This window comes from Strigops habroptila, chromosome 8, assembly GCF_004027225.2.
Source record: "Strigops habroptila isolate Jane chromosome 8, bStrHab1.2.pri, whole genome shotgun sequence".
In the NCBI taxonomy this organism is placed as follows: domain Eukaryota; kingdom Metazoa; phylum Chordata; class Aves; order Psittaciformes; family Psittacidae; genus Strigops; species Strigops habroptila.
This window is the reverse complement of record NC_044284.2, coordinates 879,329-897,831: the sequence shown is the minus strand read 5'-3', so window position 1 is coordinate 897,831 and position 18,503 is coordinate 879,329. Positions and strand designations below refer to the sequence as shown.

Genomic DNA, 18,503 nt, shown 5'->3' with positions numbered 1-18,503 from the left:
AGGCTGCATAAGGAGCAGTGAACCCATCTTCCAGCCAGGTCGGGACCCCAAAAGCACCCAGATTTGTGTCACAAACTGCAATGCCAACATTGGAGCACCTCTACCCCTTCAGGCAAGAAGTCCTGTTCAGTAAGTCAAATGTATTTTTGTATCTCTATTACCAGCTTTATTTGTGAAATAAGTAGTTCTTTATAGCTATGTGGGTTATTGTGAATACTTGAAATATTAACCAATCTGAACTACAGATGTATTTGTATCTACTCAACACTACATGCAAACAACATTATTATTAACAAAAAGGAGAATGTATTTTACATCTAGTCCAACAAAAGGGGAATTAGCTGCCTTGATCATGTAGTAAGGGGAAAGAGCTACAAACATGAAATAGAATTTCCTTTAGCTGCCCCCTTTAAGTCTTATGCAACTTTTCTCCACAAAACTACACATTTGGAGACCTAACACAGCAAAAACCTGGAACATTTAAAGGTTCTGAAATGTAGCACAGGACGTATCTAAACATACAAAGCTGACCACGAGGCATAAAACCATAGAAGACCGCAGACAGCAGGCAGCTACTTTAACACCATTCACACACACGTGCTTTTCACAGACTAAACTAATGTTCAGCATCAAACAAAATAATGAGAAATTAGCCAATTGTTCTAATACTTTCTTTCAGGCAGATTAATGCCTAATCCTAAGTATTCCCAACCATCATTTGTGTTTAGATGTCAAACCTTTTCCTTTTGTACATAGAGGAAGCAAAACCCCAGCAATTTCATACTTTACATTTTAGTTACTGGTCATTGAATTTTGGTAATTCAGCAAAGACTATTCCAGTTTCTCAATCTAACCATTCTGGAACATTTCAGTGTACTGAACTCCTTCTACAAATGCTTTTAAGTTTAGTGACTAGCTATATGCTATAGCGTGCCTGCTGCAGCCAACATCTACTGTAGAGATTTGTGTTGCAAATTCAGTTTTTCCACTGTTTATTCCGCTCCTGGCTTCACCCTCTTTCTTGAGGTATGTCCTATAGCTGTATGTATGTCAGATATGCACTGAGTCACCCCTATCTTCTTGCTTTTAAAACAGTTGTTTAGGAAATGTTACAGACATTTAAGAAAAGCAGTTGTCCTTATTTGATATTAGAAATATTCAGCTTAACGGAATAAATTTTGAAATGGGTGTTTTCAGACTAAGCAAATTTATTCTGGTATTTCCATGTTTTCTGAAACTAGAGGGGCTGGGAGGGAAGAATACTGGCTACAGTAAAGTAATACAACTCTAAAAAGAGTTTAGTATATAGGCAGATGTTCAGTACACCTCTAGTTTATGTATTTGTCTCCTTAACCAGTGCAACTTCAGGAACTTAGGGGAGTGCCAAAGACAAGGGGTCCAACACAACCAAGGGAAATGGTAGACAGCTCATGGAAGTGTTCTGGGCCAGCTGTATGCACAGCTTCTGTACACAGCCCAGTTCACAGCTGCAGCATGGGCATATCTTAAAGGCTCTCTGCAGCAACAGAGCTTGAGATAACTGTTTACTATTAGCAGATAAAAGTGCGTATGTTAGATAAAACCCTAGAAGCACCTAGAGTCAACCAAAGTATCTATTCTTCAGTTGTGGGGTACTGTATATTCTAACTTATTTTAGGTATTAGCTTTCTGGGACTTCACTAGGGAAATACTTGGATGTATTTTCATTACTAGAATGCCATATAATCCAGCCTTACTACAAAAAGTTCAAAATGTGCTTCATCTGTGTAGCTATTAAAAAAACTATCATATATTTGGGACTAATGGCATCTCAGGAAGCAGCTCAACAAGTGTTGGAAAAACCCCACAGACTCTGTGGGTCAGCTGGGAGGCCTTGGATTGTATCCTGGGGGAAGGTTGGGAAAGCTTGAAAGAGATTCCAGAAGCCAGAAGAGCTATGAGAAAACAGTAGAGTTATTATGTGATGCACTGAAAGGGCATACCTTACTATGAACACTGGGTTTTACTTGAATTAAAATGCATTTCCAGTATGTTTTAAGTTGTGGGGTCCTGTATATTCTCACTTATTTTAGGAAAACCAAACACATTCAACTCATTATTAAATGTACAAACCTCATAGTGTTCATATTCATCCACATCAAATGTCTTAAAGTCAAAAAATCCATGCTGCAAGGCCTAAAAGGCAACAAGGTGTCAGTTTATACTGAAATATTATATAGAATCTAATTTTATAACACTGTTTTTAGGAATCAAAACTAAAGCACTAAATGTTTCTGCTTTTGGCTTATTGAAGCCTCTATGTTAAGACAACATGACGTTTTGCACAGATTAACAACACAGACGACAAAAACTCCAACAATGTCACTAAAGCACGTCAGGCTCTTTTTTAACCCTTCAAAGACATTACAATGGGACATAAGGTTGTTGCATATCACTTAAATCATCAAATTGATTCTCCCCATTCCACTATGTACATATGTTTTTTATTGTAAGGCAGATGACAAATTAAAACCAATTCCCTTTTTGTCATACATCCATTCAATGATTTCTGTGCTGAATACATTTTCATGCAGCTGGACACAACAAAATACAGACTGTTAAGTTTATTGATTTTCTATACTTAACATGATAACTCTGACTTTATCAGCATCATACACATGCAGAATAAAATACTGTGTATAACCTGTGTTTTGTGATTTGCTTTTAATACACATTCCACTGATAGAATGACTTTCACTAGACTACATTAGCCAGTATAGGACTGAAAGAAGTCAAGTTTTGTATTTGATTACTGAAGTATTATTAAATAAGCCCATTGTGTACCAAAGGTTGTGTATAATACCACACCAAAACCCAACTCTATGAATAAGGAATTCACAGCCCAAATTTCTTCCAAGGAATAGGTGGAAGACAGCTCTGCAGAATATATTTATACTCAATCTACTGCATTGTGAGAAGTACAGACATTACGCAACGCTCTGGGATTAAGGTGTGATAAAACCACACCACAGATCTGTGATTTAAAAACCCAATCATCATCACTCTGCCATTATTTGCTACATAGAAAGCACCTTTTTGAAGACAAAAAAGAAAGAGCTTTGTTATAGACAATGCAGGCTCAATGACTGGGGCTGTCATGAAACCTAAGGTACCAAGAGGTTTGTCTTAACAGGAAAACCTATTTCATTTTAGCATGGTTGGCTGGCTGCACTCCAGAATTTGTAGGCCCCCTGAATTACATGTATGTAATTCAAACGCCAAATTTACCCAGGTAGACTGAGATCTTTCTTTAGATTAAGGTTTTTGCTCAAAGTGTTTCCTTCCTCTGTATGTGAATTGGACAAAAATTCAGTAAGAAATTTTATGGGAACAAAGGAGGAAAAATTGATGTTCAAAGTCCTTCTGATGAGTTTGTTGCAGATAAATTACAGGGACTGCACTGACTGCTTCACAGAGCTTCAGGAGCTGTAGAATGCCACACAAATTGGAGTCTTGCTGTTAACTGACAGCTCCTTTCCCACCCCCACAGAACTAAAAATATTAAGCTGGATCTGTTTTCAATTTTGAAGAAACACTTGTTTTGCCACACTTATAAGAATTACAAATAATCTACAAAGTGTCTGTACAGAGCTGTTCACACAGCTTGCTCCCTTCATCAAGATCACTGGGAAACGATGAACAAAATCTCATCTTTACTTAGAGTATGAAGTATATAACACAAGGTTGCAAATTAAGATGTGATGTTATATTTTTAACGAAGCCATATTGGAGCTTAATCTTCTCCAGGACCAGGCCTGTTGAAAGTGACACATCAGAACACCAGTAAGATACATTGGTTTTCATTCTTTGTAAACAACTAGGAGAAGATTAGTGTCAAACACTGAACTGAGTGTTTGGGGTGCAAGTTGGGACCAAATACTTGCAAGAATAGATCAGATTAAATCACAGCATACCTAGGTGTCTGTCGCATTTGACTTTATGAACCTTTGTTGTTCCCTTTTACCACTGGTCATAAATGATCTATTGCAAATCTATAGCAGATCTAGTGCACTACCTTGCAGTGTTAAGAACAGCCAGGCCTGGGGTGTTTGCATGTTCTGATTCAGAAGGTCAAGTTCAGAAAGCTGTCAGAGACCAGGCAGGCTAGGTAAAGGTGTAATCTTCCTCCATTTCACTATTTGCAGTCCTCAGTAACTTAGGCTTCATGACAGCATACACCTCAATTCACAGCTTTTGCTTTGAAACCAGATTTTCTAATGTATTTTAACAGTATTTTCCTTCTTGTTTTAAAAGTCAATTGAAATCTGTTTTGCTAAGGAAAAGTGTCATTACCTTATTTATTCCCTGCAAACAGTCCAAGATGGTAAGATTGTATGTGCAGTTCCCAAATGAAGCATCCCTATGGATTTAATACAAATGAATTTAACATACACAGAATTATTTGAAGAACTCAGGGAAAGGTAGCACACAACAGAATATATTCAAGTTATTCAATCCTCTCTAAGAATTCTGAATTAAAGTTCAAAGAAGACATCTTGTGAGAAGCTTGTTGATGCGAAAGCACACTCCTACCGAAGATGTAGCTCCGTGTAACTGCAGTTAGATACTGCAAAACATTTTAAGTGCTATTTGATGTCAGCTAACTACATGCCCTTTACCAAATTATTTATGCTGTCCTGGAATAGGAAGCTTTGCATCCTCTCTTAATTGTGTAAGGATAGTAGTAAATAAAGCAAAACTTGCTTTAACCATTGCTCAAGTCTTCATTGAGTTACACTGTCTAACAGGAAAAGGCAAATAGACTACTAGTTTGGGTTTCATTTACAGGCTCTTGTTCTGATGTCTGATTACAGATGTGATTCAAAAATATCCAGATACAATTAAATATAAAGTTACTTAACCTCAGTTCTGCCACTATGAAAATAACAGTTTCTCTTTAAAAGATGACAGGATACCCCAAAGCAAAACATATTTAAGTGGTTAGAAACAGCAACATAAAACCAAATAACACCACCAAAAAATATCAGCAACAAATGCAGTGTGGCAAGAAGACAAAGTACTTTTCAAAGTGTGCTTCAGAGCAGTTTGCATTTTAGCAGGGTTCTCCCTAGGCAGATTATTTCCTAAGCACCCATTGAAGAAATCTTTTCTAGTTTTGCTCTAAGCCATCTTATCCAGAGTGCTAAGAACTGCAATTTAGCAGAACGGCAACATTTTAGGTTTCAGCCAGCTACAGCTTTAATCTATAATTGAGTCAAAATTGCAATCTTTCATTGAAAACTTTCCTTTTTTGATAGCCTACTTGCTCTAAGTTGTATGAAGGTTTTGTACTGATGTGCTCCTTCAATGCCAAGTACTTTAAGACTAGAATATTCTCTCCCATTCTTTAAGAACAGAGTAAGCAGCTTTGAGCAAGCAGTGTTGATAGAACATGTATTTAAGCAAATGAAAAACTCCAATTTTGCTAATGTCATATTACAGGCAGGCTGTTCTAGAAAAGCTTTCAAGTGATTAGAGTATTAAAAAATACTTTGTACAGTGTTTTAGAATCGAACTTTCAAGTGCGAATAAACCTTCAAGACCCAAATCCAACACAGTACTTTTTCAAAATGAAAAGCCAGAAAGTATTTTCATTACATTAGATAAGCAGAACATACCAAAGCTGTAAAATGTAACGTAACAGACAATGCATTTTTGACAGGAGAAAGTTAGATAACAGATCATTTTAGCACAAAAGGATTTTAGCAAACAAAAGGGTCTTCCAAGCAAAAAAATATTAAGGCCCCAATGGGAACATGTAGAACAGAAAAGCTGTAAAAGCTGTAACGGTTTTCTGAAGGGGCTGGCAGAAACAACAAAACCGAAACCAATGCAAACCACAAAATTAACTATTTAGAGAAATATAAATGGAAGACATGATTGCAGCAGATGTTCTGCAGTACGTGTTTTTTTGCTATAGCAAGAATCTAGTTTTTATTTCCTCTATAAGTACTTCTTCAGCTGATAAGGCATCTGATACTGCAGTACATAAAAATACTGGGGAAAGCCACGTAATCTCTAATCCATTAACAGCAGAGAGCAAGAGAGAGAAGGGAGAGGAGAAAGGGAGGGAAGACAGTGAACTCGACCTCGCTGTCCCAGGTAAGCCTATCACAATTCCAGGTGTGCAGTATTCATAGTTACAGTGCCCACAGACAGCTATTTCCAGTGAGGTGCACATGGATGCTGGCAGCTAACATCCACTGCTACCTCTGCCATGCCTCAAACATCTCATTTCTGTCACTGTGCACCTCACCGTTAGAGTAGGTGCACTCTGCCTGGAGAAAACAGCTCTGCTGACACACGCCATCCACACACAGTGGAATAACAGAAAGACTGAAAGCCAGCAAAATTCAAAATAGGCAAAGTTTGGGAATGAACAATTGAAAAGCTGTTTAAACCTCATCTCAAATTCCCAGAAACTCAAAGAATAGCAGTATTCTAATGTTGGGGATTTTTTTTAAAGAAACACACAGAGTTAACATCTGAAAACCTCACACACACACCCCCCCCCATTTATCTTTTGTCTAGGAATGCAATAATGGATTGAAACCATAAACAAGCACTAGACATGAATGACAGTACAGAAGGGTGGTGAGTAACACCTGGAAGCAGTGGCTTGATATCACCTCATGCTTCAAGAGGAAGCATGAATATATGTATTTTTTCTTTTCTAGTTTCCAAAAGCACAACTGGCTCATTAGAATCCATTCCAGCTGCAAACCCCTATCTGAAACTTACTGTTTTATGCTCCAGAATTTTAAGCTAAGCTCTCTACAGGTATTAAATTTTAGGTGGAAGTACAAAGAAATTCATCTGGCAGACGTTTTATGTACAATTCATGAGGACTGTGCATGCTGGATCCACCAATACAGTACAGCAATATCTGAAATACAGGTAAGTGCTTGTGGACTATTAGGAGATGAAACCCAAGTTACTTGTTTCAGAACACAAGCAAGCAACAAAATGCACTTTACAGAGCTGTTTTAAATGTTAAAACAATGTAAAAAAGTATTTATGAAGCCCAGTTGCAGTGTACTTATGAAGTGCCATTTTTTACCTTCAATCCTCCACTTAAATAGATGATTTCATATTATTCCAGAAAAGCGTTAGTATTCCTGCAGAGTTCAGTCAAAGGGCGTTTTGCAGAAGTGTTAGACAGGACAGATGCTTAATGACAATCTTACTGCCAACGACATGTCTAGAAAGGCCTAGAAATACTTAAAAAGCAAAGATTAAGAGTCTATCATGACCTGATTTCCTGAATGTTTTCAATGAACTACTTGGGTAGAATATCTTCTTGTTTAGAGGGAATTGTCTGCGGTATTTTAAATCACTTATTATTTTGGCTCTTTCTTTGTTAAAAGCAAACCTAAAACAAATCTCCCCCAACTAATCACCTCGATGACTTCCTCCAGGCTGAGGCCGAGTTATCGAGTTCCTTTTCTATCCCAGAGAAATGGGTGAGAAGTCATGTCAAATCATTAGAATCACAGATCCCAGACTGGTTTGGGGTGGAAGGGACCATAAAGCTCATCCAGCTCCAACCCCCTGCCACGGGCAGGGACACCTTCCACTAGAGCAGGTTGCTCCAAGCCCCTGAGTCCAACCCGGCCTTGAACACTGCCAGGGATGGGGCAGCCACAGCTTCTCTGGGAAAAGTCTGTGCCAGCGCCTCAGCACCCTCACAGGGAAGAGCTTCTGCCTCAGATCTAACCTGAACTTCCCCTGGTTCAGTTTGAACCCATCACCCCTTGTCCTATTGCTACAGCCCCTGATGAAGAGTCATTAAGAAGCTTTGTAAATATTTAAAAAACAAATTTCATCTTATTTTCTTTAATCCTCCTGAATTAATGCATTTACTGGAGAAAACTAAATCATTAAAAACTAACGCAGACCAGCTAGTTCCATTCCACCATTCTCTGTGTCAACCTATCTTCCTACTGATTTTGTATAAATTCACAGACCATGGATAAAAATACTGGATGCTGTCAGAACTCATATTAACCTTTACAAAAATCCTGTTAGAAATGCAGCTATTCTCATACCAGATTGAGAAGTCAATTATATAGCACTGAATCCACCAGCATGCATTTTCTTTCTATCAATGACAGACATATTTCAAAAGGGTTAGAGCAATAGTTAATAAAACTAATTTTAGCTTGCATAAAATGCAGTAGATTCTGAATGGGCCACGCTTTGTACCACAGTAACACCAAATGAAAGCGCTGTTATAAGAAAGATTTTTTATTTTATTGTAAAATAAAAATACATTTATTAACCTTGAAGAAACATATGATTTTACATGAAATTAAAATTAACTCCAGACATTCTTCCTATTTAAACTTATTCTTCTCCTTTATCTACAGTTAGCATCCTATCCTACAGAAAACTAATGTATGTGCTTATGTTTAAGGCAGTAGTAATTGGGACTACTTATTGGTATAGAAAAACATTCCAGTGTTTTTACTGGTATAAACCAAGCTATTTGCGTTTCAAATGTTAAACCTTTCTGTTCAACTTAGAATTCTGTGTTTAAAAAAGCACAGAAGAGAAAGTAAGACCTCACTTCATATCAGAATGACAGAAAGGAGCACACATAGACGTCTCTGGCACGGTTTTACAGTGCGGGTGCTCCAGTTCCTGTTGCTGCTATTTCATTGCAGTATTCTTCCAGTCTTTTATGGCCAAATGCATCACCACCTTGATTTGCAAACAGTGTTTTACCAACTGTCACCTGACAGCACTCTATTTGCTTTCAAAATGAGAAAAATGTGGCTATGAGATACAGATGTGGTATGAATCTGAGCCGGCATTCTGGAGCTGCAAATCCCACATCTGATTTCACAGTTACTGTAGCTGACCTCAATACTGCAGAACCCTTTCCCTCCACCAAACCTCTAAACACTGCCAGTAACAAAACAGTTTGTTTGCCCAGCTCTTGCCAATAAAGAAACAAAACCCAAAAGCTACAAATTAAAATCTAACTCTGAAATTCATGTGAGTCTGAACACACACTAAAATATATTGGTTTTTTTCTCTTTAATATAAAGTCAATACAGAGCAGTTTGAGGTAAAAATGTAAAGCTTAGTTTCACAGTGTGGAAACTGGTATTTATGATGATTTCAAATGGGGTTAGCACCATTTTCTTAAATGGAAGCGAGAAGTTACAGTGCAAGATCTTCAAATGACTTGAGTGTCACCGACAGCGAATCAGCCAAAAATAAGTGTCTCAAAGACAGTCTTGCCTTATCTTCCTGCTTTGTCTTTAATTTTTCTATGATAAAAACAAAATCAGAACATTTCCATGTATCTTGTAAAAGGGGTATTCTGATTTCCTTCCACCCCCGAGCAATATTTGCTGAAGCTGTCTTTAAATGAAATACCAGCTGAAGATCTAAGCCGATTAAGGCTTTTTGAGGTCACTGAGCTAGAATAAAGTAGATCAGTTTCCCAGTGATCACTTCGTGTAAGCATTCCTCAGTGCTCCATAAGGAATCTGACAATCCTGCAGGTTCCACCTATTGAAAGTTATCTATTTTGTTTCCCAAATAGAAGACATTTCAGGTATCAAAATAGCCAATCTGGCTGTAACAATTCAAACTGAGAGGACCTATACTACAGAAGTTGTAAAACATCTATGTTCCAGGCTCCAAGAATAAATTCAAGTCAGTAAGAACTGAATACCAATGATTCAACATCTCAAATTCTTTCTTTCCTAGACCTTAGAATAGGAGGGATGGGGTAAGACATTTGGCTATGGTTTTCATTATACATAAGTGATTTTAGTTCTTTTCAAGACACTAAAGATATGGAAGGACTGCAAACTTTCTCATAGCACCAACTTGTCTCTTCACAGTAGAGCTTGATGCCAAGCAGCTATAGCCCCCCTCACCTGTAACTGCTTCCAGCACAGGTGCATTTGCTGGAGCCTCAGTTATCATGCTATATTTTGCACCAGAGATGTCTTAAATGCCTTAGAGTGGACAGGGGGAGAAAAGAATCTGAAAGGCCCTGGAAAAACAGGGGAGGAGGAATCAATTCTTTCTTCCCCATTCCCAGCTAATCTAGATTGTCCCACTGCAGGCCCTCGTCAGACCCTACTTGCCCTCCTCTCAGCCCCAGTAATTCTTAAGCTCCTTATACATCTATTCTAGCTCTTCCAATGAATTCAGCTCCCAAATATCCCCTCCCTATCAGATTCCCCATTTCTTACCTAGCCTCCTATCTGGTCTGAATCCTTCAGTTTCGTTCCTCACCCCCCCTGTCTCACCTCTTGTACAGCTAGATTACACAGCTTTTCTTCCCAGCAGGACAAACTATACTGCAGGTAACAGAATCTGCTTAGGCTCTAATCCAGTGTCAAGACCTGACGTAGTCCAAAGCAGCTGCAAAAGAAACTTAAGTGCTTTCTAGTCCCACGCCATATATGAAAGAATACTCAAGAAATCCAGATGTTTAATTCTTCTATCAAAAGCTTGTAACACTACATTCCTTCTAGAAACAGCATGGCTCTGCTCAAGAAGATTGCCTCCCTCACATCCTCTAAAATACCCAAAGCGTTGTGTTAAAAACCCCCCAAACCATACCAAAATCCACAGCACAGAAAACCCACCACCAAACCCACATCCTCTCCCAAAGAACTTGAGTTTTAGCCAATCATTTCTCTCACAGCAACCCAGGGCTTGAAACACACGGACAAAGACTGCAGAGGAGTTATGTTTCAGAAGACTGCCTATCTCTCTGTTATTGCCCTCTTCTACTGAAGCTGACAAACAGAATGAAGTGGTTATACTTTTGCAATTACTTTGACAAGCCAGACTGCAAAACCTGAATAGTCTCTTTGCTGGATATTGCCTTCTTCAACATTTTCAGTTAGTGTTCTCTCCCAAACATGAAATGCTCTTTGTATATAATATAAAGATATCTTCAGAAAATCTTGCTGGGTTTTGTGATTTTTAACTCCCTCCTTTGCTGATATAACTAACTCTTTTATTTTGGAATAGAATTCTATGCATTCAAACTCATGAGGATTTGCTTTGAATAATTATTTAACATTTAAATGACATTGGTTTGTGTCATTATATTTGTGACCATGGTTCTTAGCAGCCACACAAGAAATCACAGAGGCAATTACATTCACTACTCTCTACCAGTCAAGCAGAAATAGCATTTTTTTATTAGTACTACTGTTATCATCATCATTATTATAAAGAATTGGTTGCAAGGCAAAGGTCTGTAGCCTTTGGTTTGAGGAAACAGGGTCTACAAACACACTATTCCTCCCAATTACAATTTTGGGATCTGGCAATTCAAATTGTTCACTTAGTTTTCTCCACACCTTAATCTTTGCTTTGGTGGGGGAGAAAGGAACCTAAAGACATAGCAACTTACTGGGATTCCAAAGAGTACGTTGCTGTCATTGCTGAACATGATCCAGCTATTCTCAGATAACATACATCCTCCGCTACTAAGAGTTTTGCTTTTTAAGCAAGTTGTGAATAAGCTAAGGTTAAGATTCTGAAAAATTTAAATCACTTTAGTATTAAAAGCTCTTAAAAGAAAGAAATACTCCAGCCAATTATGAACCACTAAGAATTTTATATGAAAGGGAGAATAATTATTTTTGGACTCCACCAAAACGCTACAGATGAAATTCCCAGAAGGAAATTTCACTTGTTGCTTTCCCCAAAGTAATAAGGAGATAGAATGTATTGACACAGTTTCTGTGCTCAGAATAATAGTTTGCTTCAAAGAACTTCTTGTAGCAATTCTCTAGTAGCTGAACCTTCTGTAAATAGAAAGGACCAATGTAATTATTTCAAACTGGGAGAAGATTAGGAACCAAAGAATCTAAAAGGTGGAGAAAACTATACATTATTCTTTAACTTAGATCATCACTTCTGTATTTTATTTAGAATTTGGAGATGTTAAAAACCACTGATATGTTTAAAATAACTCATTTGTTTACGCATTGTACAAAGTATTTTTATAATTAGCTAAAAAAATATGGATACCAATAGCTCAGTAAACTTCTTGGGCTTTGGAGAGCCATCAATGACCAGGTCAGTGTATAAACTCCCTGCCAATATAAGCTATCGCTGATTTTAAGATTTCATGGTCAAACTGGACTTTAAATACAAATCTACCATCTGAACAGTTTATACTTTATCTGGCTCCTGTACAAGCTATGAGGAGAGAGAATGTGATCTTCCTTTGCTGAGTGGCTGGAGAATCAGATGAATTTGATATAGACAAAGTAGGTCTACATTCACAAATGCACTGGCTGACAGTGAACACCACTTGTGACATGCTGACTGCCCCAAAAAAGAGGATTTTGACCTTCTTGTAGTTGCCTTTTATTGCCAGTGTTTGCATAAGAATAGCATGAGGTATTTTCATTCATAAAGCACAAGGGCACTTCATAAAACAAACCATGAAAAAAGTTTGGAAGTCTCCTTATTAGATAGGCATGAAAGCTAAAACTCCTCAGATTTAAGTCTCAGCAGGACCTTAGTACAGGGAATAAAGACAGATTGACAAAAATTAGGTATGATTCATTGAAAACAAATAGGCAAAGCAGCTTAATAATTTGAACACCAGTACTTGTTCTGTAAAATAGAGAAAATGTAACAGCATAAACCCCTCTTCATTCAAGTAAGTCTAGCTGCTTAGGTACTAGGGAATTTAAAAGATGGGAATGACTTCCAAGTAGTAAAACACGGAACATGATGAAGTAAGTTTTGAATTGCTCAATCACAAACATGCTAAGAACTATTTTCAAAACCTGATAGTTTGTAAGACTGGAAGTTTTACTTAACACTTAACTCAATCTCAGTGGCTTTCTTATTCCAACACAGAACAAGTAATCCCACCAGAAGTAAATGATATTTTTTCCAGGAGATCAGTCTGAAAAAATCTATATTTAGCAAATTCCAAAACACAAAAGTTAGGCCCATTTCTCATGTTCACATACCTAAATGGAAGATAAGGTGGATTAGATCCAGACAAAAGTGTTCTGTAAGCTTCTTCTGGTGTTTTCTTCAAGTATATTACCTAAAAGGGATGGGGGGAGAGGAAAAAATATCAGCCCTGAGCCTGAAAAGTCATTAACCACATGTAAGCTTCCCCAGCCCATTACACTCCTAAGCATGTATGCTATACTCCTTCATGACCAACTCCTAGGACATTTATAGGTCAGAAAAGACATACCTACACAAAGCAAAAGATTCAGAAATCAACAGAAGTCAACAGAAACTGGGAATTCTGTTCTGTGTGATCCCCCTCCTTTAAAAAGCAATGAAATAAATTAAAAAAAAAATAAAAATCACATATTGTGGCAACTGAGAGACTGTAAAACAGACTCAACATCATCCCAAGAAGAATAGGCATCTATACCAGGAGTTCTCTGCCCAACTTCAGATGAGTCCAAATATCACAGTGTCTGACAAAGAAAACTTTTCTCTAGCACACCTCAATGGAAGATTTTCCAACACAAAGATTGCTTGATTCCTAACTGTCAATATCAAACTACTAATTAAACAAAAGTATCTAATTCAACAAGCTGAACCTGTTACTGTGAGACCAACACACAGTTAATGTAACACCCTAAGCCAAGGCTCATTCTGCTATCACTGAACACCATCGGCTGCACTGGCTTGAGCAAGAAATTAAAATACAACCACATCATGTTGCGTTTCAATTCCTATTTGCGCAGTAAAACTAACCTGGAAAATACATTAAGCAAGTGCATTATTTCCAGGGGAAAAAACCAAAAAAGAGCTGTGATGCAGTTTGCAGTGGTGTATTTCATGTAGACAAGCATGTTTCTTAAACAATGCCCCACCATTTCCCTGGCCATTTCCCCTCCAACTCACAACTAGCACCTATATGGCTACATGTTCACTCTATGCACATTTAAGTCTTGAATATAAAGTATTCTAATACGGATTTTCTTAACCAAGACATAGGTTAGTTCCTTGTCTAAAAGCTTTATTCAACTTTTGACCTTAAGCACATTAGAATGTAGGTAAGTGGTGGCCACTCCCAGAATATTTGCAATTTGCCTTATGTCTAGAGTCATATCTCAAGTTAATGGGATTCTCAGTATTCTGTAAGATATCACCATGGTAGGTAGATTTTCTTGCATTTCTTCCCCAAGCATGGACAAGGCAGACAGAAAAGAGAAGGATAAAACAAAACCCAAAACCCAGTAAAACAGTCCGAAAAACTCTTGCCATGATGCAGTAAAAAGAGGGTCCAGAATCATCTCTGGTGGTTTTAAACTACCACCTATTTCGCTGCTTTGAACAACTGGTCTACTTTTGGACCAAAAGCCTCGACACAAACTGATCTGCCTTCAAAAGATCAATTCCCTGACATGGATTTTTATTTGCCCGGACTTCCACATTCCCCCCTCCTTAACCTCTGAAAGCAATGCATCCTTTCCACCACCAAACCAGACCACGATTTCTAGATGAAAACCATTCCATTCACTCTGTGTTATCAGAACAATTGTTTCTTTGTTGCTAGCTCAACTATTGCATTCTTTGTTGTTGGTGTCAAACCAGTGATTGCTAATATTGGAACAGATTAAGAGATTTACTTAATGGATATATGTATTTACCTAATTCAACAAGTAGAGGAGCCCACTTCTTTGTAGTTATAAGCTGTCATGGTCGGTCTGCAGCAATGATTGCTAACTAATGGCACCAGCATCATGCTTCCAACCCCTGCAGCACAGCAATGCTATGCTGCTTTCACAGTTCTTTGTAAAGGATTATTTCAGCCTGTGAAAGAAGTCTCGTTTGTCTTTCCCTTATAGTCCACTTCACCACAAAGGTTTTGCATTTAAGAACTAGCATCCTGTGCAACAGATTTCAATGGGGGGTGTATTTCGGAGAAAAATACCGATTTCAGCCATGTCAATGTCAATAATCATGTCAGTTACTCACCTTTAAAGCCTAAATTCACGCTTATAGTCAAAAGATCCTTAAAGGGGAGTTCAGAGGACTTGAGGGAAAGATGAGTTTCCACCTTACACAGCTCGGGAGTTAGAAATCTGAAGTGAATCTGTACTACATGAATGTTTTTCCAATGCTGCAGGTTTTAGTTCACAGAAGTTGTGGTACTTCAAAGCTGTCTCTGCTCAAAGGCATACACATACATGCCATTTTGAACCAGACAATGCTAGCTGCCTGACCACAAAGCTCCTAATAAAGATGCTGGGCTGGAAACAGGATTTTAAGAACACAAAAGGAAGGAGGAGAGGGAAAGAAACACTGAACAGAGCTCCTGAAAAAACAAGGTATTTCAGATGTCAAGAATAATGCAGTAACTGAAGAAGAATACTGAAATGGAGAAGGAAACACTACAGTACATGGCTTCAGTACTTAAAATTAGGGATATCTATTAAGAAAGTATGAGGTGTATTTTCTGACTCTATCAATGAAAAGCCAGCAGCTGAAACTTAGCTTCAGTTTTTAATCTAATATGATGAATCTTCAGAGAGCTTTCACTCTGCAATGTACACAAATAAAAAGAAACCAACACAAAGAGCCTGTTGTGAATAGTTTGTGTAAGTTGAATCTGTATCTAAGAAGTAATGTGAGTAAAAGCCGTAAAATAAACAAAGCAAGCCACTTTCCAGGCAGTGACTATTGTCTTACAAGAGTTATTTTACCAGGGACAAAGTTCTCCTCCCCTTCCCCACTGTCACTGCTCTAGCTCATATCATGTGGCTCTGCTACCTGTAAAAAACAGATTCAGCAAATACTGAAAAGTTTCAAGTATTTTTTTTCTCTGACCTTTCCATTCTTACGCCCTCAACTTCTTAAATAATGATGTTCTAGGAAGAGAAAGCCTCTCACAGCTTTGACACTGTGCGGGCACGTGGCATGTAGCAGTAGTGGCCAAGAAAATTCATACCACATGTTCTAAAAAGTTTAGAGAACAAAAAAAGGAATATTTTGCAAGTCCACCTTGACACTTACCCACAATATTTCAAATACAATTTAGATTCACCTTGTTCCCAGCCACACTTGCCATGTTCAGATGAGAAGCAGATGGAACAGATCCATTCTAGAGCTGCTAAGTTATCACCGCCATCCTGTGAAGCCAGTCTAAAGCAGTCTTGAGAAAGGTGCTTCTTGGAACACACTGCAGTAACTGAAAAGCCTTTGCACTTGCTGACCCTCCAAGGGAGCGGTTATGGATTTGAGCAGTAGTGTGATATGCTTAGATTACACCAGAACAAACCCTTAAAGCTTCAGGTAAGGCTGAGAAGTTCTAATTCATAGTTTTAAATTAAGGGGAAGCTCTCACATGTAGTAGTTTGTTATTACCTGGTCATTTGCTGTGCTAAAATTACAAACTTAAGAACTCAACAGCTTTTTTCCCTTATTGGCATTACAGAAGCCTAATACAAGTCTACCAAAACATAAAGGAACTGTGAGAAAGAAATATGACCAGCCCAGCTGCTATCTACAAGGCAAAAGAGCTCACTGGATCCTTTTCAGAGCTTGTCACAGTATGGGAGCATTGTGTTTCACCAGGACTGCTCAGAAGTCAGATACGGGTCCACTAATCAAGTTTTGATCTTTAAAGAATTTCAAGAAATAATTACTACTTGTCTTTTATAAGGGTAGAATTAAAGCTCTAGGTTTACCAGGAGGAGCAAGTGCCATACATGTATGTTCTCTCTCCCCCCTGCCCCATTGAGCAGTCACTGGTACAAACATTCCTCCTACTCTTCTCCCCCAAGGAATCCAAACCTTACTAGATAGCAGAGCACACACCAGGTGAGTGTTCCTTGGTTTCCAACCAGAAAAGAAACCTAACAAGTACCTTAATAATATGGAAAGAGGGGACCAGCCCTCAATTCATCCATGTTATCAGACAGGGAAAAATGCACTCTCCTTCTCCAAGTATGAATTCTTTGATGATAAGTGGGGAGTTCATGTAATCACCTCAGTATAATTCAATAAAACCTATCCCCTCTCACCCCTCTTCCCCTCAGAAACTACTAGGGACAAATTGAGTCAAACCAGGCTGCTTTAGTTTTGAAATGCATGAAAGTACTTGTAATGCTATTTTAAAATTATTTTTAAACACTACTTTTTTTTTCTTTTTAATTAACTATTGTGGAAAGCTAAATAAAATATTCTTTTCTTCCTAGTCTAAATAACAGAAGGAATCTTTGTGGAATTCTTAAGAGGAAGAGCAGTATTTTAGGAACTGGACATGATTAGCCCAAATGTATTGGAAATCCATTGTAAAAAATGACGTTTAGAAAGCACATCTACCAGAGATGCAGTTTACAAACAGGCAAGCTATTGCCCACAAAGTTTTAAGACTTAACTTTCCCTTAACCTTATGAGTCTCTTATTAAAATACTTTAATAGCTATAGGGTATTTCAGTGTAACATGTCTAAGCAGCTCCTCATTGGAACAATCTAAGTTGCATAATCACCAGTGGAAACCCATTCCTAGAACTTGATCCACTGTTTTCCATGTTTCATTTTACACTTAATATTTTAACACCAGTACAAATAAACCAAGCCGTCTCAGTTAACTTTCACACATCGGTAAGAGTTCACAGCTCTAAGACTTTCTGGTTTCAAAAAGCCTGTATAATCAAAGGCAAGATGTAAAATCTACAAGACCTGAAATCAAAGAGTACATATATTTCTGTCACGATTTGGATATTCCTACTGTGATAGATCACACTGCCAATGACACAGTTCTTTTACCGAAGAATATGATGAGGTTCCTTCAGGTCCTTCCTTACGCCCTATCACATAACCCAAGAGTGTACATCTACTGCATCTGACCCAATACGGTATTTGCAAGTAACACACTATGAACTGCAAATATTACTTCTTGAGAGTGAAATGAATATGTCTTGATTGTCAAAACTAAGCTTCTGCAGGTAAAAAACCAAAAATCAGATTGGTAGGTAGATCACAAATAAGTTTTTAGAATAACTAAATAGTCATTTTATGAATCTGCATTAGTATCAATCATTACAGAAGAAGGTGAATGAACTCCCATAACACTTGCAAGCTTAGGAATACACATCTATACAAATAATTCTGGGATGACATACTTTTGTAACATATTGAATACCTTTGTGCAAACTGTTTTCCAACATTACACTAAACTGAGATGAATTGGAAAGTGACCTTAAGGTGTTTTCAACAAGAGCACAAATACTTTTTTGTACTGGTAATACTGTGTCAGTAAAACCTTGTTTTTAGTACATAGCAATGTACTTTCAGTAATGAGAAGATACTTAAAACACCTATTCGTCTGACAGGACAATAACATATCAAATGTAGATCACTTGCATATAGCAAGTAAGAGCTCTAAGCAGCTTAAAACAGGCTAGGCAAGGGTTAAATGTGCATGCAGTTGCAACACACTAATTTACCTTACTGTACATTTAAGTGACCAGCTCATGTGA

At 37.8% G+C, this 18,503-nt stretch overlaps 1 protein-coding gene across 8 annotated transcripts in view; it reads right to left on the bottom strand.

The window, feature by feature from the left end:
• Positions 1 to 18,503, bottom strand: part of CDC14A (cell division cycle 14A) — a 72,551-nt gene that overhangs the window by 21,847 nt on the left and 32,201 nt on the right. For 7 of the 8 annotated variants that reach the window (XM_030495621.1, XM_030495624.1, XM_030495616.2 and 4 more), the window contains 3 exons: positions 13,017 to 13,096; positions 4,333 to 4,399; positions 2,113 to 2,175 (listed from right to left, as the gene is read on the bottom strand). In XM_030495621.1, coding sequence (XP_030351481.1) covers positions 2,113 to 2,175; positions 4,333 to 4,399; positions 13,017 to 13,096 — 210 coding nt within the window. The remainder of the gene's footprint in view (positions 1 to 2,112; positions 2,176 to 4,332; positions 4,400 to 13,016; positions 13,097 to 18,503) is intronic. The other variant, XM_030495618.2, reaches the window with a different exon arrangement.